The sequence below is a fragment of the Anarrhichthys ocellatus genome, unplaced genomic scaffold (genome assembly GCF_004355925.1).
Source record: "Anarrhichthys ocellatus isolate YVR2014 unplaced genomic scaffold, GSC_Weel_1.0 scaffold24, whole genome shotgun sequence".
Lineage (NCBI taxonomy): Eukaryota > Metazoa > Chordata > Actinopteri > Perciformes > Anarhichadidae > Anarrhichthys > Anarrhichthys ocellatus.
This window is the reverse complement of record NW_022280054.1, coordinates 3223881-3245234: the sequence shown is the minus strand read 5'-3', so window position 1 is coordinate 3245234 and position 21354 is coordinate 3223881. Positions and strand designations below refer to the sequence as shown.

At 40.1% G+C, this 21354-nt stretch overlaps 4 protein-coding genes, 1 long non-coding RNA gene and 2 other non-coding genes across 8 annotated transcripts in view; 4 read left to right on the top strand and 3 right to left on the bottom strand.

Moving 5' to 3' along the window:
- Nucleotides 1-101: 101 nt before the first annotated feature.
- On the top strand, nt 102-2202 carry LOC116390958 (uncharacterized). 2 transcript variants are annotated; one of them, XR_004213212.1, is made up of 6 exons: nt 102-280; nt 600-668; nt 1067-1127; nt 1526-1627; nt 1926-1978; nt 2081-2202. It is a non-coding gene; the product is annotated as an uncharacterized LOC116390958 (long non-coding RNA). The 2 variants fall into 2 exon arrangements; XR_004213211.1 differs by having other exon boundaries at nt 1526-1978.
- On the top strand, nt 1162-1300 carry LOC116391118 (small nucleolar RNA SNORA15). The gene has a single exon (XR_004213224.1). It is a non-coding gene; the product is annotated as a small nucleolar RNA SNORA15 (small nucleolar RNA).
- On the top strand, nt 1706-1842 carry LOC116391119 (small nucleolar RNA SNORA15). Its single transcript, XR_004213225.1, has one exon. It is a non-coding gene; the product is annotated as a small nucleolar RNA SNORA15 (small nucleolar RNA).
- Nucleotides 1887-8705, bottom strand: phkg1a (phosphorylase kinase, gamma 1a (muscle)). Its single transcript, XM_031861122.1, has 10 exons — nt 8418-8705; nt 7418-7533; nt 6436-6614; nt 6150-6204; nt 5998-6063; nt 5726-5889; nt 4342-4432; nt 4051-4204; nt 3810-3935; nt 1887-3434 (listed from the first exon to the last, which is right to left on the bottom strand). The coding sequence occupies exons 2-10, from the start codon at nt 7498-7500 to the stop codon at nt 3168-3170; spliced, it is 1185 nt and encodes a 394-aa protein (XP_031716982.1). The 5' UTR covers nt 7501-7533; nt 8418-8705; the 3' UTR covers nt 1887-3167.
- Nucleotides 8706-8964: 259 nt separating this feature from the next.
- On the bottom strand, nt 8965-11799 carry chchd2 (coiled-coil-helix-coiled-coil-helix domain containing 2). The gene is made up of 4 exons (XM_031861123.1): nt 11625-11799; nt 10506-10761; nt 9823-10003; nt 8965-9355 (listed from the first exon to the last, which is right to left on the bottom strand). Exons 1-4 carry the CDS (start codon nt 11672-11674, stop codon nt 9345-9347), a joined length of 498 nt encoding a protein of 165 aa, XP_031716983.1. The 5' UTR covers nt 11675-11799; the 3' UTR covers nt 8965-9344.
- Nucleotides 11800-12842: 1043 nt separating this feature from the next.
- LOC116390933 (protein FAM98B) lies at nt 12843-16369 on the bottom strand. The gene is made up of 8 exons (XM_031861086.1): nt 16234-16369; nt 16030-16136; nt 15025-15150; nt 14609-14868; nt 14439-14519; nt 14244-14360; nt 13388-13534; nt 12843-13294 (listed from the first exon to the last, which is right to left on the bottom strand). Exons 1-8 carry the CDS (start codon nt 16275-16277, stop codon nt 13127-13129), a joined length of 1050 nt encoding a protein of 349 aa, XP_031716946.1. The 5' UTR covers nt 16278-16369; the 3' UTR covers nt 12843-13126.
- Nucleotides 16370-19313: 2944 nt separating this feature from the next.
- LOC116391058 (BICD family-like cargo adapter 1) overlaps nt 19314-21354 on the top strand; it is a 14334-nt gene continuing 12293 nt past the window's right edge. Inside the window, exon 1 of the mRNA XM_031861297.1 lies at nt 19314-19815. Coding sequence (XP_031717157.1) covers nt 19570-19815 — 246 coding nt within the window. The 5' untranslated portion in view covers nt 19314-19569. The remainder of the gene's footprint in view (nt 19816-21354) is intronic.

Here is a 21354-nt window from a genome sequence, read left to right as displayed (position 1 = left end):
AGCAGATATTTGAGTTTAAATCCAGTAGGTGGCGGCAAAGCAACATTTTGGATGCCGACCGCTATTAACAACCATAGAAGAAGAAAACGAGGAAGCGTTGTGCTACTTAGTGGACGACGCTCTCAGGCTGGTCCGCAGTGAAGTCAGCGGCCAGCAGCATATAGACCCTCGTAAATAGATAAAATGTCGCTCTCCGTCGTCCAGGTTGGCACTAAAACGGAACTAGGTTTTAAAGGGAACAGAAGTACAAAGTTGAGCCCACAACTCTGTCACGCTACAGGTAATCCTAGCTAGCAAGAATCAGTCTGAATGCATTTTGTTATAATGGTTTTGCGTGTGGACGTGGAAAGCACGTGGTGGTGAGCGTGGATGTCTGAAGGAAAACGGTTGATTAGTCAGATAGTAAATATACTTTTCGTTATAACGTGACGAAACTAATAGTTATTCGCATAGATAATTACTTGTATTACCAAAGATGGGGCCTAGAGAGTAAAGTTGTGTTACTAGACTTTCAACTTGAGTAGTAAATTAAGATAACCTACTTTGGTGTGTGTATGAATTATGCTAATTATGTTAACTAGTTTGTGATAACTGCACAGGAACGTTGGCGGAGATGACCTGACTCATCATGGAGGAGCTCCCAGCCTGAAACACACCACGTGGCAGAGGTGAGGAGATATACGTTCATCATTGTACTGGAAGATAAGGATTAAACACTGGGAATGTGTGCCAATAGACACAATGCAGACATTTTGACATGTCACAGTAGGAACAACACAGATGTATTCAATGACATTCGTGATGGCAGTGTTCCACTTAGGGGAGGCCCTGCTATTGTGCAGGTAGGCCCACTGGACACCTAATGGAAGGCACTTATATTTTCAGAAGGCAATTTAAGTGAATATGTCTTTCTATCTGTGCATCAATCATAGAATATGGAGCACACATGTTATGAATGTTCATCGTCGGTAAAGGAGAAATTGCTCAATGCATATGAAAAACAAGCACTTATCAGCCCCAATGACCTAGTAGAGGTGTTGACTCTCAGAAATGATCTCTCTTACAGATGCCGTGTCTGAAGATGGGATTATTGATCCATATGTGGCCAAGAGTGGAAACGCGGAGAGGTAACTCATACTTCACAGTAACGTGTATTTGAATGCATGGCCAAATTCTGTTTTACTCTTGAAGTAGTAAATGCAGCCAGACACCATGCCAAAGTATTGTTTTCACACACTGACTCAACAACAGAATGAGTGCTAATTATGTGCCTCATTCTTACGTCAGAGTGAATACAGAAACGTGGTTATCTTGGATATGTAACTCTTTTGAATACGACTCTTACAAGGCTGCAACTATTTATTATTGATCACTCATGCAGCCCTTCATTTAGATATTTTACCAAAAGCATTGTTAAGCATTACCATCTTACAATGTCTTGCTTGTGTGAGAATACACAAGCTCAATAACATGTCAGACAAATTCATCTCATAGCCTCTATTGTACTTCTTTTTTTTTGTTCCAGCATTCGTCAGAATATGTATTTGCGGAGAAGTGCAGTAATGCACCCTTGGTACTGATCACTAAAGAAGCATGGTTGTTGCTACAACTGAAAGGCCCGAGGATGGTACGTTTGCACGCACACTGTTATACACCGACATGCAGCATAATTAGTATTCCTAGCGGTGATTAAGTCGCCACTGAGGCATGGACGAATTCTGTTCCAGCTTGTCTGTGGTGGATACAGCCAGACACCATGCAAAAGCCTAGTCACATTTCTGCATAATGACTGGGTGAGTGCTTCCCTCGGCCTCATCCAACTGTCCAGGAATGAGTACAATAATACACTTAGAAAATGAAGACGCTGCTCGACCACCATTCAGGGCTTGTTTTTCGTATTCATCTTTATTTTCTAAATTCTGCAGTGGCTACTTCTGAAGAGGAACAGGAGAAAAGTAGTCGACTCCTTTTGTTCACGGTAAGAACATGATGATGAAATATCCAAATACCTATCAACCTCTCGCTGTGATTTTATTTTAACTCTAAATTCTTCTTTTTTTTTTTTTTTTTCAACCTGCAGCTCCACGAGGGAAAGCAGTGTCTTGTGCTGAAAACTAGCTCCACCTGCCCTCAGATGGTTGTTTGTACTTTAAAGCTGTACCCCACTCTTCTTTTGTAATAAACTTGTAAAAGTGGTCAAAACTGGTCTTGTGTATTAGCTTTCTATATTCTGCTTAAAGTTGTACAAAAAAAACACAGACTCCTGATATCTTAAATTTCATAAGCACCACAAAAGGTCTGACACTTTACAATAACAAGACTTGGGGTTTTAAATGAAATGCATATTTTAATAAATAAATCCATAGCATTCTTTTTAAAGTGCTAATAATTAAACCGTCCCTTGAAGCTGTTAACATCACAGTAACGTAATTTAGTGCGGTTCATCCTGCGTAATCAAATAGTTATACAGTACATGCCATTTCAAGTATGCAGGTTCACTGCTTATTCAAATCTGTTAAATATTATTTCCACAAGGTTTGCTTTTGCTGTCAGTCCTGACAATGACAGATTGAGAAGAGTTGGCATAATGCTTATCCAAGTGATTTTATGAATGCGATAATTTAAAAATTGAATCTATATTCTAACCTTGAACAAAACAAACACTTAAACAAATGCTGCTGTAGTGAAAAAATGTCCCCTTACGGGATTAATAAACTATCTATACAGTAAAAGATAATGTGAAACACTACTGTCTGTTTGAAAATGGAGATTTATGCATAGTCATTAAAAACAATCCATTCCAGGCGTCAAAGAATGTCCATTTCCAGTCAAAACAGTTGAGAATGGGTTCTTGGGACATTCAATATTTACTCTAACCTGCCATTTTACCAGTAAATCTGTTAATTCAATCAACATTTAGGACAGAAAACAAGTGAACAGTGGTGATGTTGCAGATGTTTTGTTTGCCACACTTGGCAGTTCTTTAGGCAAATCAATCCAACAATGCTGCATGTTGAAATTCATGAGCACAACAGGCTCTCCACATTTAAGACAAACTTAAGTTAACCTGGTCTGGCGGTAGTTCTTTATATTTTACCAGTTCACTTCCTTTATACAACACAAGCTGAGTATAGAGCATCACTCCCATCCCGAGGAACGCGTGCTCATTACCAGATGATGTGGACCGGCTCGTCGGCCTCGGCAGCCATCGACAGCAGGATGGCCTTGGGAGTGTTCTCGAAAAGTGCTGCTCTGTTCTGAGTCTGTCCCTTCTTGACCCAGTGGCCGTAGATCTTGAATGCACACGCGTCGATGAGCTTGCGGATGGGCTTGATGGCGTACGGGTCACTCTTGATCACCTCCTTGGTGACGGGCTTGGCACGCCGGTAGTTACAGTAGATTCGCATCGTTGCGAGAACGGTCATGCAAATGACCTGAAAGAGGAAAATCGGGGGAAAGTTCACTCGAGCACTAAGGGTATATTAAATGTGGGGAAAGTGTACTTGCCCCTCACCTTAACGTTTTGGTACAAGACCCCATACACACCCATCCTTCACCCACACAGGTGTTTTCATGAACCAATACATTGTAAAATAATCTTTGAAAGAAATTTAAAGTTAACTCTGTAATGAAAAGTGACCCGAGGCCAATTTGGAATTAGATTGAGATCAAAGTGAACACTTCCTTTTCGTATATATATTTTAATCAAAGTTTCCAATCATTGTGTGGTATGACAGTTTGAAAGCTATCCTTGCTGGTGTGTTCGGGAATTGAATTGAGAATTTGAGTAAAAGTCTTTTACATCTCACCTTGAATCGCCTGTATGGAGTGAACTTCCGCACTTCATTCACCACATACTGAGAAAAGAACGAGTGGTTGAGGACTTCTATAGCTGTGTATCGCTGCTTTGGGTCCACCACCAGCATCCGGGTGATCTGAGGAAACCGCACAGAGGGATTTATTTAATTCTTCTGTAATTAAAACCGTGTAGCAGCTTCATATAACTGTCATAAGAGATATCAGTACTTTGTCAAACCAGCAGGAGCTTACCAAATCTTTAACGGTGTCTGAGCGGTCCTCCCACTCTGGAGACGAGAAGTCGTAGGTCCCACACAAGATCATACGCAGCATCATCATCTGTTTCCTGTGCCAGAAGGGCGGAGAGCCTGCGAGTAGCGTGTACATGATCACCCCTGAACTCCATCTGCAGGCGTAAACCAGGAGAAAAATCATCATTTAGTCATTTGTTAATACAACAGCTTTGTTGCTTATATTGTTTAGTTTATACATCTGATAACTTTCTGCTGTGTCATTTGATTTTTTTTGTCTCTGCCCACTCACATGTCCACAGCGGTACCGTATCCTGTGTGCCCTCCGTCCATGGAGCACTCGATGATCTCAGGAGCGAGGTAACCAGGAGTCCCACACACCTCTGCATCACAAGACGCATCAAACTTGTTCAATATAAAACCCACATTGACAAAGCTTGAAAAACTGTTTCACCACAAAAAGAGATTTCATGTCAATCTGATGGATATTGGTGGAAGGAGTACAAGAATTTCCCCAAAAATGTAACTTTACTTCAATCGTCACATACATACATGAACTTTGACCTTTAACCCATCCCTATGAAGACTTCCACATGCGGACAGGAGGAGCCGAGGACCAAACCGCCCACCTTGTGATTAAAGGATGACTCACTCTAAACCCTGAGCCACAGCCGTCATACCAATACTCCAGTAGCAGTACTATGGAACTACCTTTTGGAAACTAATTAAACAAAAGTACATTAGTTCTTCTATTGAAGAGTATTTAAAGTAGCAGGCTAATGGCACCTCTCCTGACCGTGACTTGAAGTGCTTTGCAAAACAGAAAACAGGAAAAACAACAACATTTGCAGCCAATTCCTCTCCAAAACAGCAATGCATTTAAAATTAGGAACTATTTTCACAAAATAGTTTCTCAGAGATCATCTAATGTGTGTGAAGCAAACTCCTGAGCCATAAAAGCATAAATGTAGGCTTTTCTGTATTTCCTATCCAAGCAAAAGGAGTTAAGACAATTATGATATCACATTATGACTATTTAACTATCTAACCCACAAATACAGTAACTTGAGTACTTGTAATTACTTTCAACAAGTGGCTCCAAGTAGAACATCAATATGCATAACACCATTTACCTACATCTGAGAACATTTTGAAATTATTCACCACAGTTTGCATTCAGATGTTTATTTTGAAGGCCACTTTCAGATCATGTATTGCATGGTTACTGTAGATTTTCTGAAATAGATCTACAGCCTAGTGGAGGTAATCCAAGCTGATCATATTTACCAACTAAACAAAATGATACGGGCATGCACAGTTCCATGAGACATTGGACTTGCCAGTCCCCAGCTGCCAATAATGATCTGATGCTCTCTGAGTCTTATTTGAAAGGTCAGTGTGTGCTCTGAGTATACAGCAAGTATATCTGAGTGTCCTGTTGCTTCTTAACCTTTGTAAGAGCAGCTAAGGGAGACGGGAGCATGTCGTGCAACCAGACCTAGATTCTCTGCCGACCACCAGCAGCTGCTGTTACAGCACTGAAGGTTTTAAACATAGAAACAAATATATCTGCAGCTGATGGGACTTTCTGCTCTGAATACGTCAGTGTGATAGTTTTTGTATTCAGATAATGTAATAATGTTTGCTGGTTGGTTTCCATGTCAGCTTTCACCGACCTTTGAGCCTCTGTCCCGGCTGGATTTGCACAGCGAAGCCAAAGTCGGTGAGTTTGATGTTCATCTGGTCGTCTAAAAGGATGTTCTCAGGCTTCAGGTCCCGGTGGACGATGTTCTGGCCGTGGAGGATCTGGACCACCTTCAGCAGAGCACGCATGATGTTCCTAAAACCAACAAACACCAAACTCGAAAGGTCTTTTAAGAATATTAGGACAATTCATCGCTTTCGTCTTAGTAGATAGGCCCAATAGTGATAGAACACTCTCACTGACCGGGTTTCCTTCTCACTCAGAGTAACTTTCTCTGTGAGGTAGTCAAAAAGTTCCCCTCTCTTCATCCTGCGGGAAAGAAAACAAAACATTTGAACAGCAGCCTCTCGCTTGAATTTCTGCTTTAACTCAGTTGTCGAAAACTTGACACTTACAGGTCAAAAACCAGGAAGAAGAAGGCGTGGGACTCATAGCAGTCTTTGAGCTGTACTGGAGAGGAGACAGAGACATTTGAGGTACACTCGGTATTTAATGAAGACGGACACAACTAAGAGGTCACCTGATAGGCGAGGGCCAAGGCCAACACCGACCACAAGTGACCTCTTGAGCAGGTTAGTGAGACAAAGGCCAGACGAAGCTCTTTTGGCTTTCTGAGACTTTTATCGTAGATTCACGTTTAAATAAAGCTGCTGATGCACACAGTTTGAATTCAAAGCTTACTGATGTTGTCCTGTCCGCAGACCTTCCTCAGGATGTCGATCTCCTTCACAGTCGCCTCCCTGATCTCCTCGATCTCCTCCGGGGTCGTCTTGTCCGAGGGGGTGATATCGATGATCTTCACCGCAAACTCCTGAGACGTCCTTTTGTTGATGCAGCGACGCACCACGCTGCTCACTCCCCTGAGGAAGAGAAAGCACTTGACATCTACAGCTCTGTCAGGTCATTTATTTCATCAGAGGGTTGTGTTTGAACAGCTGGACTCAAAGACGTGTGTGTGAGGAAAATATTTGGATGTGTTTTTCCATATTCATCCTATATAATATTCCGTTACCTGTGGAAGATGTGCCTCATCTTGATGTGATAAGCATAAAGTCAAAGACTAATCTCATTGTAATTTCTATTTATGAAGTCCATTTAGAGGGAACCAAAGTGACTCTCCATCCTCTGTTTGTGAAGCTCACTGAGCCACGTGAAGAGTACTCGAGCAGCTGAACACAGTGTTCGAATCTGGTGACCTCGTGACCTGCATGTTTAGAAAGGAAGTGAAATGACGTCATCCGACAGGGTGCCGTCCAATCCAGGGCAGCTCTCGACACTAAGACCGTTGTCCAAAACAGAAAGCGGCCTCCCAGAACACTGTGTGTGTTATGTAACAGCACCGTCTGACAGATGGTGGTGAATGACGATGAGGAAGAAAGCTCTGGCACTGCTGACATTTCCCAGGGGGACTTCTGGGAAACTCCTGGGAAACCATTCAGCTCGTTTCCACATCAGTGTCTCAATCAGATAAACAATACTAACAAGTTGAGCTGTTTTTAGAAAAGAATTCTAGAAAACTGGAAAGTATTTTGAATTAAAACATGTGTGCCAAAGATAATTGTGGGCCAGTTGTTCACAGCATGTTGACTTGTGACCCCTTTAAAGGATTACTGTACTTTGCTTCTTCTCTGCTCCGGGCTAATTAAAGTCTTTATGAACATACCTTCCCAGGATCTCCTTGGTCTCGTACTTCTCATAGAACTCCTGGGCTCCCACCCAGTCTGGGACCTCCTGGTCTTTGGTCATGATGGCTCTCCTCTCACAGCTCACAGCTGGTCGCTGACAGAAACAGTTTGTACTTTCAATGAACACAACACACTATTTAAAGTACATCAGGAGGAGCCCTGTATTGTTATTTGAATTGATTATCATTGCTGATTGGATTTATTTCAGTCACGTTATGCAGAAATGTCAAATGAGCTCTTCAGCTCTTCTCATGAAAATAATCACTTATCGCAGATTAACTGCAACAATACATCAGAATCAGATTTATTGGCCATGTATGCCTACGCATACAAGGAATTTGACTCCGGTTTTTCGTTGCTCTCCACGTACATACACAGAATTTATAAATAAACAGGAAAAAAATTAAATATATAAAAATACATCACGTTTTATAAACCGATCATATGGTTGGTAACATCCTAATCTGCAAAGCAACGAGTCCATATCAACAATAAACACATGCAATGCAGTCGAAATTAATTTTAATAGATTCAATGGAACTCTCAAGCATATTGAGAGACATACAGATACGTGACTGAGGAGCACCTGGGCTTTCCTGCAGTATACTGTGATTTATTTAATGCACATTTCACTCTTCTTACAATGAAAGAGTTTCAAGATGTACACTGAATGAATTGTGTTACCTAGACTCCATTAGTATGAATGGAACGACCTCTTCCACGGTTTTCTTTGTAATATTACAGTTGTGTTTAAGCTCCGTCTCACTCGTGTTGATTGTCACAGATAATAAGCGAATTAACGGTCTTGGATCTAGACTTAATGTCATTGCCGACACATCACGTGGTTTAGACTAATAAAGCCATTTGCCACAGCGTGAGAACCCTCTCGTCCTCTGTCACTATTTGACCTTTTGCGGGCTCCAGTAATAAGCTTTAACGCATTTAAGAAGAATAATGACAAAAGCGCCTGTCACTCACCTTGTCCCGTGTCGGTCAGTCCCCGTTATTACGGTTTATCCATCACAATCACTCGGTGTGTTCGTTAAGCGTCAGAGGACGGACAAAGAGTCTCCGGTCAAACCCCGGTGCTGTCCCGGCTCTGCGGGGCGGGGCCGCCATCGCAAAAGGGTGAAGCTTTAATGTCAGACGCCAAAAATAAACAGATGCTTCCGCAGCAGCACACTCTGAACGCGTGTGTGCACGAAAACCAGATCCATGAAGCAACACCCCGTAGCTCCTGCACTCTCCTCGAGTCATTCAGAGAGAGAGAGAGAGAGAGAGAGAGAGAGAGAGAGAGAGAGGGAGGGAGAGAGAGAGAGGGAGAGAGAGAGAGGTGTCCTACATCACCAGCAGCACTCTCTCCACAGAACATTAAACTCGTGTGTGCATTCAGACCGGAGTGACTGGACAGGTGCTGGGCCCCTGTGGCATCGAATTAAAGGAAGTAGATGTAAAAATAGCAACGTTTCTTTGAAAGTCCAGTAACATCTAACAGGCAGTGAAATAGATCATAACACCTCACACTGGTTTTTATGATTGAAGTGCTTTATTATTTGTTAATCTAAACATGTTGCAAACAAACCGCATACATCGATGAGCCAGAGGATGGAAAAACAAGTGCAGTTCATCGATATAAATTAAAAGCACTGAAGATAATGGAAACCACTGATGACAACAACTCAAATCAAAATGCAGCAAAACATATAAACATTATTTATACGACTATTATTACAAACTCTGCAGCACTGTCCTGAGAATGAACACAATGATGCAGTCTAATGATGATCAGCTGTCAAAATAAAGCACGTTTATTGATCTCTTAAAACACTCCTAGTATTCATCCAGCGTGGTGGCTCATTACAGTTTGTGTGTGTGCTCTTCACTCTCCAGGGCTTTGTCTCAGTCTCATGATAGACCTGTGGAGAAAAGAAAAGATTAATTAGACAACTTTTCATACTTCTAATCATTTTTTTAAAATCCTATAGTACAAGGGAAAAAAGCTAGTTATATAATACACTCAGAAAGCCTTTAAACCTACGCCTCCTTATGGCCACACTGTGTATTGCAACAAATTACATAAGACCCATGACGACATAATGCAAAGTCATTTGGCTATGACGTCTGAATGACTAAGTGCTCATGCAAAGACCTCCGTATTTGGCCGTTTTTAATCAAGTGTAAAAAGAACAACAAGACTGCAGAGACAATGGATCAATCAGTTAAAATACAAGACTGTGAGTCTTTCAAAACAGTGAAATAAAAATGATAACTCTATTATTACATTAGTGGTGCAAGACTGCACTCTTTGACTGCCATAACCACTTATTAACAAGCTATGAACCCACGTGTCATCTAATGTATTACAAGTCCTCTTTGTACTCACCATTAGAGAACTTGCACTGTTTCAGCACCTCACTGAAGCCCTCACAGAGCTTGTAGTCGCTCTGGTTCTGGGCACACTCGATGAACTGTTTGAGCTCATAGGAGCAGGCCTGTTGCCCTTGAGGGGGCTGCTGCTGGTACATGGACTGTGGCTGCTGCTGGTACATGGGCTGCTGCTGCTCCTGAAAGACACGAGGCAGATGATGGGATCCTTCATACATCTATAGTCGGCATGGGTATTTTGAGTTTTTGATTTTTCTGTCATTTGTTTCAAACGTAAAACAGTGATAAAAGTGATATCTTCTTGCCAGTGCAACCAGTAAAATAACACATTCATCCATAAAATGTTGCAATGACTAACATGGTGATATGTTATGCAAGTGTCAAAACGTCTGAAGACGTCTCACGTGCAAAGATAAATGCGTTTCACATGTTCCGCTTGATGTTTTAAATTAAAAGTGGGAGCACACTGGAATCAGTCGGCACGCATGTACATTAATACCTGTGGATATACCCAGGTAAAGGTAATAGTATGATTATGTAGATGGTTCACAGTAATCCGTAATCCCCAATTACCGGATTTAAATCTTTTGGTAGTGATCACTACTTTGCCTCCTTTTCCACGGGTCAGACACATCAGACACTAATCTGCCCTGAGGCTATTTCAGTCCACAGTTTATTTACCTGGTATGTGACGTCGGGCTTGGCCGGCTCCGAGTTTCCTCCACCGAAGCCTCCAGTCATGGCGTGGCCGAGGGTGTGTCCCACCGCCGAGCCCACCGCCACTCCAGCGGCTGTAGTCGCCATTTGGGCAAACATACCAGGCTGCTTGGGCGCTGAGGCTGGAGCACCCACAGCAGATGGAGGGGCATGCATTGGAGCCGGGGCATAGGAGGGAGGGGATGCAGCCCTGGCCATAGGTTGTGGTGGTGGGGCCCGGCTGGAAAGAGAAAATAATTTGAAATACAGGAATGTTAACAGCTGGCACAACCTGCAAGTGGCGGTTTGAAATTAGTTTAAATTAGTTTCAAATTACAAGAAAACATCAACTCTCGAGAAAAAAAGACTATTACAGTACAAAAGCTATTTAAAGTGTGCAACAGAGTGATAGAAAGAAGTATTAAATATCAGTGCTGTAACAAGTCAGAGTGAAAACTCTATGTGGTACGAGCATATGGTGTCACTTGAGGTTATCGATAGGAGGTTTCCTCAGGACAGTTTGGCAATAGAGGCTTAGTATCTAGAGTCCGAAAGCTTTAATGAAATTATGACATTATTTTACTAAACTAACCTTAGATGTGGGTAACATAATAAAAAAAAATCACGCAAATTCTTATTTAGTTAGTATAAGTGATGGGGATATAAGGACAAATAATTTAAGTAAAAAATAAAGTCTCAGAAAAAGTCTGAATTTGTATTCTGGTCAAAAGGGAAACTGATCCTAGCTGCCTATGGTTTGATGTAAATCCAGACAGTTTAAAACATGTTTAATTGTGACGTTGTGATGTCACATAACAGGCAACATTAAAAGACCATGACGTAGATTACACATTGTAACCTTCATTACTTAATGACTTCTGAGCGATCATCACTTTGCTGGTACAAAAAGACATTAAGACGTTCAAAAATAATCATTCTATGTTAGTTCTAGCTGCTAATCTAATAGATAATGTCCCCGAGCAGCACTAGCCAACATGAACCATTAACTGTTAGGCTAGCTAGCTAAACTTGTTAGAATCTAGCTTACATCAGCCGACACAACATCCTAAATAAAGTGTTTTAAAAACGTTTATTAAATGTTACCTGGCTGGAGGGGCCATCCTGGATGTTCTGCTTCTGCTTCCTCTCGGCATTTTATTAATTCTTGGTAATATTTGTGAGTTTTCTGGCTGATAAAAACGCAGTTCTGCAGGCTACCTTATGTCGACCTTTAGGTTCGCTAGTCCGGAACTTTCTGTGTGTTACATCATTTGTCTGTCGGATAACTTCCGGTGTAGTGTCGAACAATGATTCCCCCCCTAACCTGAACTCTAACCACCGAGGGGGGCACTGTCATTTTAACACGAGGGAGACACTCTACGGGAGAACAGACTTGGACGTAACACCTATGCATATGTATTTCGTAATTTATTGATTGGAATAACTTAATTTCCTTTACCCTAAAGAAGATTTTCATAATTATGTATTCAATATGTATATATAGTTTATGTATTTTTAACTGGTGTGCCCACCGTCCAATTGTTTGTTTTGTTTAATAGTTAAGAAATGTTTTTAAGAAATGTAAACCGTAGGCTGCTCCATATTTATTTAAATTATATTGAGTATTATATCTGTTTTTGAAAAATATGGAGCTCACACTGTGTTTCAGATGCCTCCTATAAACTTCAAATCACTCATTACAAGCATGCCTTGTCACTTAATTGTTTAGGGAGGTTGCCTGGTTTTATACCTAATTCTTGTAGAAATTACTGCAACAGTTCTTCAGCATTTCCTATAACAAAGTAAAACAAAATAGCAATTCAGTTTGACTATCAGGGCTAAGCTGAGGGCACAGGTGGCCAATTTCAAGACACTAGGATAAAAAAATAATAAGATCATAACGTGCATGTGTCCTATTTGGGCAAATGGACCAGAAATACTCTGCTTCCAACACATAATGATGTTCCGTGTTCTTAACCTGCAATGTTTTAATGCCCTTATGTCCGTAGGACAGATGTACTTTGTATCAGACTGACTCAAAAGATGTGCTTTAGTTCCCCAATTTCCTGAAAGAATGTTGTGGAGGCAGATTCAGCTAAACATAACTAAATATAGCTAAACCAATGAGTTTCTCTGGTGTCTTGCAAAAACAGTTAATATAAGAGAATATCATTTACATCAGTGTAATGTTTTCTTGCTAAAAACAAGAGCTACAGCCTAAATATTAAATGGTAATTAAACAGTAAAACAATATTGCTAGAGTGTCATAAGCATAACAGCATTACCAACATGGCACATTACATAACACAAAACAACAATACATTTGTTTACTAGGTTTATTCTTTACAAAAACATTTAAGTAAGTATTAATTTTCTCAACAAAAATATCCGATAATATACCAGTACATCATAGCAATGAGAAGCTATATTAGAAAAGTACACAGACAGGTATGCATATGTACTATAACTAAGAATGTTGCACAGCTTTAGAACTATAAAATCATATCATATGTAGCATTCCACAGCCATTTTTATTTCATAACAAGGATTTCAATAAAGAAAAATTATCACTTATTTCTCAAACTAAGCAGAAAGAGAAAGACATGTTACTCGTGTTTCCCTTTCTTCTTTTTATCTGAGAATCTCTGTCGTGGATGTTGTCCACCTCCTCGTCCCGATTTGTTTCCTTTCGCTCTTCGATCTGTCCACGCTGGCATAGGAGGCTCAATTTCTCCTGGTCGTCCTCCTCTGTCTGGTACGCTGCCCATCAATATCTAGTGAGAACAAAGAGGAATTAGAGGCCATCTGTACTTTACACTTACGATGTCTTCATTCAGAATCACAGGAACAGTTTTCTATCTGTGTACCTTGTAGACGGGGGTGCTTGTTCCAGCCTTGATCGGCTCGATGAGGAACTTATCCTCTCTGGCGGCGATCAGGAGAGACGAGGAGACTCGGGAGGAGCCGGAGAGCGAAGAAAGAGGAGGCATCGAGGCCAGAGCTTCACTGCGCTCCTGTAAATAAAAAAAAAAACTGATTTAACTGGTATGTTTGTTGAGATACATTTCAACAAGAGCTGAGATGATTAGGAGGATTAGTCAACTGATGTCTCTATCTACATAACGTTGGTCGGTCCAGCGCTTTGATCCAGACTGAAATATCAGAGACATTGTTTTTTTAACCTACAGAGCAGATTGTGCAGACATTGATGTTCTTCAGTTGATGAAGCCTGATGACTCCGGTGATCCTGCCGGCTTTTACTGTAGTGCCACTTACATTGGATGTGTGGTTTTGAGTGAAATGTCTCAGCCACTTTTGGAGGGATTGTCATGAATTAGGTACAGACATTCATGTTCCCCTCAGGATGAATTGTAATAACTTTGCTGATTGCTTAACTATTCAACTAGCGCCACCACGGTCAATTTCTTCAATTGTTTGTGACTAAATATCTGCAAAACTAATGACATTCCCATCAGCCTCAGCTGTACTTTGTGTTTGGTGTCAATTAGCACATGTTAGCATGCTAACACGCTAAACATTTTACCTTCTTATTAACTTGGATACAATTTTCGCTATTTCGTTCAATTTTATAGCCAAAAGAGATTCATGCATCGTGAGGGCAGACGACTCTGAACAAAACCCAACAAACAAATGATCCACTTTGCTACGACTGCTCTTAAAATAACTGAGTTGTGAACAGATGAAATGATGTAAGAGGCCTACCTTTTGTTTCTCTCCCCATGCGAAGGACTCGAGTGTAACCTGAAAGCGTTTGATCATCATTTGTCGCCGACAGCGATAGTCCTCTGACAGAACTTGATTGATCTTTTTAACTTGCGCCTGAGAAACAGAAAGGTTGAAGTGCTCACGTTGGAGTCACATATGATGTGTAATGATCTGGTAAACCTGGCAACATACCCACTGCTCTGAGCTGAGGCTGGTGTTAAGAAGCGGGTTTGTCATCGCTCCACACGGTAGACGAGCGAGCCTCGAATCCACCTGCATAAATAAAACATTATAAAAAGCATTCAGTGCTTCTCAGTGGTCATGACTTCTACACATCTCAGTCGCTCTTACAGCAAACTTACCTCACTCGACACGTCGGTAAATTGCAAGGAGGCGTCCATGTCGAGGGCGTGCAGCAGTAATATCCATTCTGCCTGCGTCTCCATCTTCCTTCTGTCTTTGTCATCGTCGTCTTCATCTTCCTGACAAAACTCAGTGAGTTCACGGCTGTCATCTTTAACTCGCTGCTCTTTTTCAGACTCGTCTCCGGTTGTTTTCTCCTCAGGATGCAACTCCTTACGCTTCATTATTTGAGCCGCTTGCAATTCTGACACAAGGAACTCTAAAAGGATTGAACAGTCAGTCTAAGAAGATAGCACCCTTCATTCAAAAATGTTGGGATAGGAAATGCACAAATCCATGGGCACTGCAATCATCTGATATAACCTTAAACACACAACTCTACAACGTAACCCACAAGACTCCTGTTGTCTCTCACCAGTGACTTTGTTGAGGATTGACGGCCCCAGCACCTCTGATGTCAGCACAGTGAGGGGAGACAACATGTTTGAGAGTAAAGTTCTCAACTCCCCCCCCAGCAAGACGTCACCGGTCCTGCTCGAGTCTAAAAAAAAAGAAAAGACAAATACATTTTATTTATATACAGCACATTATAACAAGCGCTTTATATTGAGATGAATGCAGCAACAAGTAACAAGTACAGAAGAATACCATTAACAAAACACAACAACCATTCTGTGCAGGACAGTAACATTTTCTATTAGAGGTAGAGTGATGTATGGGCCAATATTAGCCTATTTTAGATGTTTTGGTGTTGATGTGAAGTACATGTTGGCCAATATGTAAAAATAAAGTACAGGAATGCCAAATATTTGTTTAAGGTAGTTTCAAAAAGCATCATCACTCGTCCACGAGGACTCACCGACAAGTTTAATTGTAAACTATAAAATTGGATATTGGGTACACCATTTAGGCATCCTTGTAAAAATGTTGTTAAAAATCTGTATGTTATGTGTTTCTGTAAAACAGCAACAACAAAAAATACTGTCAATATCTCACTATCAGAATTTTTGAATTTATAAATATTGATATTGGCATAAAAAAATCCTTAATTGGTCAAGCTGTCAGATTTCTTCATTTTACCATGAACACATGGTAAATATTTATATAAATAAATATATTTTTATACTGAGCATCTTAACACAACAACTTTTATTCATTCGGGATGAATACATATTTAACTTATTCTATCTTAACAATAGAAGAAGAAGAAATACAAAACCACGACCCTCTACACACTCACTGTAACGGATACAAAGCTTGTTTTGGACAAAGTTGGACAAAGTTGTGAAAGACCTCAGGTCATAGTCAGGCAGTTTATTAAAAACTAACCAGATGTGGATTTTATTCTACTCAGAAGAAACACCACCTGATGACTTAAAATGCCTGAGTGACACAACAGACAGAGGGTTATAACTCAAACCTCGCAGCTCCGGACAGAGAGTCGTCAGCTCTGTGCTCAGCCAGGTGAGCAGCGGACAGGGAAGCTCATCACAGGTACACCGCGCGAGGCAGGAGCTGCCCGGGTACCTGAGCAGGAAGTAGAGACGACAGGTGAAATGATCTGGTTGCTACGCACGAAGGTAAGTTAGGAGACTACGCAGCAAACAAGGAAACAGTTCCTCACCTTAAAGCTTTAATAGATGAAACTGTCCCTGCGCTCCTGTCCATTGTCACTATAATGAGAAACAATTGATGTAAATCTGTTACAGTAAGGCAGCTCTTCCCAACTCGTGAAAGTTCAAGCGTGTTTATAAATTGTGCTTCCTCTTTTTACATTGTTTAATGAAAGGTCACATATCGCCACCTGCTGGCCGGAGTATGTAGTGCTTCTACAATATGTCAATAAAAATAAGAATTCATGCAACAACGAGCTTCAAAACAAGTACAAATAAATGACAAAAAAAGATATAAGAAAATATGTGGAATAAAGTAAAACGAATAATTTCAATAAAATGATAAGCAACTAACAAAAACATTATGTAGAAAAATACAAAATGGAAAATTGTAATAATAATAATGACAGTAATAATATTATTAATAATGATGATGATGATAATAATAACATCAATATTACTGATAATAATCATAATAGTTATAATAATAATAATCATCATATTACAGTTTATTAATACAGCACAAGGTTACAAAGGGCTTTAAAATAATACAAAATAAAATGGCATAAAGTACTCAACAATGACATAAGATAAAATCAATAATTAAAAAAACAGATCACAGATGTGGAAATAAAATACTGTGCTCTTATTAATAAAAAGTTATTTTTAAGCTGTCACTGATACACAAGTAATACATTTCAAAAAAAAAAAATTCTAAAGATGAACACTTTCCAGCCTCCTCTTGTCTGACAATACACTACCTTATATACTGTAGTATTAAAAAAGAAAATCTGATACTGATATAACATGCGTCACAGCTTCTTTACTTTACTAACACATCCATCAGGGTTGTGTTTCACATTTGTGTCCACCAGGAGCCACTAGAGGTCCGTGATGGGCTGGAGTATATTTACTACAACTAATGATAAAATAACACATTGGCGTTACAACTGGCCTTCAAACACTAATTTACTCAAGTACTGCTGTGCAATATTGAGGTACTTGTATTACTTGTGTATTTCCATTCAATGCTACTTAATACTTCTAAGCCATCACATCTCAGAGGAAATATTGTACTTTTTACTTCACCTCATTTATTTGAGAGCTTTAGTTAAAACTCATAAGACACAATGAAAGCACTGGATAAAGTTGTTATTGGCTCCACCTCAACCAACATGTTAATGCTACAGTGAAAAAATCATCCAATATATTAGGAGCTATTCTGCTTTGATACATTATGAAAATATAGATAGATAGATACTTTATTAATCCTGCAAGAGGACATTTGTTCGCTACAGCAGCATTATATACTGTCTTACTTTGTGTTTAGATAAAATTCAACCACTGCTCGTTGTTAGTGCATCTTGTAAAAATATGGAGACATGAAATGAGTAGTAGCCAAACACAAACCCAACTTCATTTATTTCTCCCACTCTATGGATGTAATGACATCAGCCTTCATCCTCTGGTCATTGATGGATGTAATGATGGGGATCTTATTTACTGGAGGTGATCTTGACATATGACACGCACGCACGCACACACGCCGGTACACACACACACACACACACACACACACTCAGGCACACAAGCACGCGTGCTGCTTCATTAGCTTTGTCTGATTGTGATGTCTCCTCTCCTTATTGAGCACAGCTTGACCACATGTGTCCCACTCGCGGCAACAAGCCCCTCCATCAGCAGCCTGTAAACTGAAAAGGAACAATGGACACGGTGGCGGTGTGCGTCAAGATTGAGCCTCCTCCGTTTGCCTGGCCCCTGCTGCCATATGTACAGAAACTGTGCCGCCCCTCGACAACAAAGGCCCTGCCATGCATCAGGATGCTGCATCTTTTATTCCCCCGACACTGCCCTCTGCTCTATGAAACCTTGCGGGGCCTTGACCTTTCACCTCTGGCAAGCAGCCAGACAAAGCAGCCAGACATTCCCCTCTCGGTGGACTTGTTGAGCACTTGTTAGGTGGATGGATGCATGAAACAGTGATTCCCTCACAGACATATTCACTGCCATACTTCAAAATATCATCAATAGGCCTGAGTATTATATATTCTGGGCATCCAAAACATGTTTTTGGTTATATGTGCAGTGAAGATCATGCAGACAGTGCAGTGTCCAAAATGTATCACGAATTTAAAAATGATTCAATATATCTTATCAGATGATTAAGAGTTGATTAGGAGTGGGTTTTGTTGAAATTGTACTATACAATATTAATATATATACATCATTATATGATCAATTTTCTTCAAAATCCATTTAGAAACTGTTTAATATATTCAGAATTAGAAAGACAATGGATATTAGAAAATATTCTAATGACTGGACAATTAGATGTTCCACATATTTTTTAATAGTTGGTGAAACCTTTACTTTTGCTTTATTCTTATATTGTATATTTTATACTACACCAGCGAGGTGTTGATCCAATGCTCGGGTATTTTTGAGGTAATATACTGTGGTGATGTGTAGAATTTGGTCAACAAACTAAACACCTTGAATAAAGTAGTGGAACGTAAGGGAGTACGTTCACTCAAGTACTGTATTAAAGAACAATTTTGAGGCACTTGTACTCAACTCAAGTAATTCTGCTACTTTAAGCTTCCACTTCACTACTTCCTGAGGAAAATATTGTACTTTGTACCCCACTACATTTATTTCATACATTTAGTTACTTGTTACATTACAGATTCAGAATATTTATACAAAACATCAACAACAAAAAAGATATGATAGATTACACAGGAGTATATAAGTAATTAAAATGAGCTCCACCGTTATCAGCTACAACATTAAAGTGATACATACATTAATATATGCATTATTATGATCTATTAATATAATATACATAATTCTGAAATGAACAATTCTCTACTACTTGTACTTTAGTATGTTTTTATGTTAATACTTTGTAACAGAGTCATTTTACACAGTGGTGCTGCTACTTTTACTGAATTGAAAAAAAAAAAAAATACTTCTTCCACCACTCTTCACACAGGTGTTTCCATGCTTTGTTGTGATTTTCCACTACAAACCAGTGAGCGCGAGGACAGGTATCAGTCTGTTTGGCAACAGTTGCTCAGGTGAAGCCACATCCCTCTAGAGGCGCACAAGTCATGTGCTGGTGACAGACGGAGCAGCCTACCGACGCCGTGGAACCCAAACCTCAAAGCTCCACACACATCCACACTGAAAGAGCACCCCGGAGTAATGGACGGACAACTTCTTGACACGCGCGCGGCACTGTGTCAACGTGTTTCTGCGTCTTCTCTGTGTGTTTAAAAACGACATCTATTCCGGAGGTGTGTGTTTGTTTGAGTCACCTGTCGGTTATGGATCGACTTGGTGAATGGAGCTTCAAGTCCAAGAAAATGGACCTGGAGGAGGATTTCTACTTCGACTACGGAGCGGAGGAAATGACCGATTATCAAGAGCCCGATGAACTTGTGGCTGCTTTGAAACAAAAGGAGGAAGAGGTTATTTTGGCGGCCCAGCTGGGGAACGCGTTGCTCCTGGAAAACCGTCAGCTGAAAGAGCGGAGCGACAAACTTCATGAAGAGTACGCAGACAAGCTGGAGGTAAAATGAATCTGCTTTTATTTAACAGTTCAAATGCTTTTAATGTAGGCTACAGTGAAAGCTTTCTGGTGAAATATGCGGTTATCAAAGATTTGACAAACGTGGTTGCTGCTAATATTTGAAGTGAGTGGAATGTTTCCTGATTAATAAAAGCCAATAACAACGCTTCCAACTTTTAAAAATAATTTGTACCAGACTATAGAGCAACTTTACGAATCGAAAGAATCCAGTATATAAAGTAATAGGATTTCACAAAATATACAGATCATAGATCATAAGCTTGTTTTTATTATATAAATGTATCTGTAATACACCTAATTGGCTGTTTCTTTATTATTATATATGTCCAAATGACAACTTTAAACACTTCATTTTGATAATAGAGAGCATCATTTGATCAAATAATAGAGGAAATACACATTGGTGGGGTGAGAAACAATAGTAATCGTACTGTATGATCTACAGCAGTAATTCAATATATTCCAAAATACATTGTAAATCAATGTATTATATATTTATAGGGAATCCTATGTAGCTGTCATGTAAACAGGCAACTTCCCTTTGATCAGGTCCATGTCTCTGTGCTCTCATTGTTCTCTCTCTCTCTTTTGTTTTGTTCCACTGACTACAAAAGTATTTCTAGCCCAGAGAAACGTCTCTACTGAAATGTTTGTCAGGCAAGCGATCTTCACAGCTTGTGGAAGAAATTGTCAACCTGTTGTTGAGGAATCAAACTAGTATGACACAAACTCCTCCCGAAACATCAGCAGTTAACTTAATACACGCAGCAAACTGCAGTTATAGGGTGTCAGCAGGGAGCCTCGGAGAGGATTCTCCAAATTGAATGAATGTCTTCAAGACAACAAATCTAAAAGCAATGAAGCGAGAGACGGCAGGTGAACGGAGGTTGTCAACAAGTTTGTATTTGTAGTGAAGCTGCACAGCATCACACACCTGAGTGGTTGCGACAGACTAAGTCACGGCCTCGTTGCTTTCCTCAGGCTGAACGCTGATGATTCAGATGTTCAATCTTATCATGTGTGACTATGACTTCAATCCGTAATTTGCAAAGTGCAATAAAGACGTATCTGCCTTTAAGCTGATCGAATATGCTGCAGAGATAGTTTAATGAATAGATATACTTGAATGGAATATAAGGCTGCCACTAATGATTATTTTCATACATCATAATCCGTTACTAGTCTATTTTTACCACTTAAGACAAAGGAAAAGAATGATGCCTCGAGATATTACTCAATTATCAAAGTAGTGGACTCATTTTCTGATGACCGATTGATCGATTAATTGACTTATAGGTTCAGGCCTAATGGAATATATGAAAAAACAGATGTCATTCATTCAGATTCCAGCTGTCATACATTTCCCATGATTCTTCACAGCTCTGAATGAGCCTGTTTCAAACCACACGTTATCATTGTAACATCCTGTTGCTGATAAGGAGAATTTCAAACCTATGGTTAGTGTAAACAGCCGTGTTGAATCAACTGTTCTCATGGATTGATGTTACTTCCCCCCCCC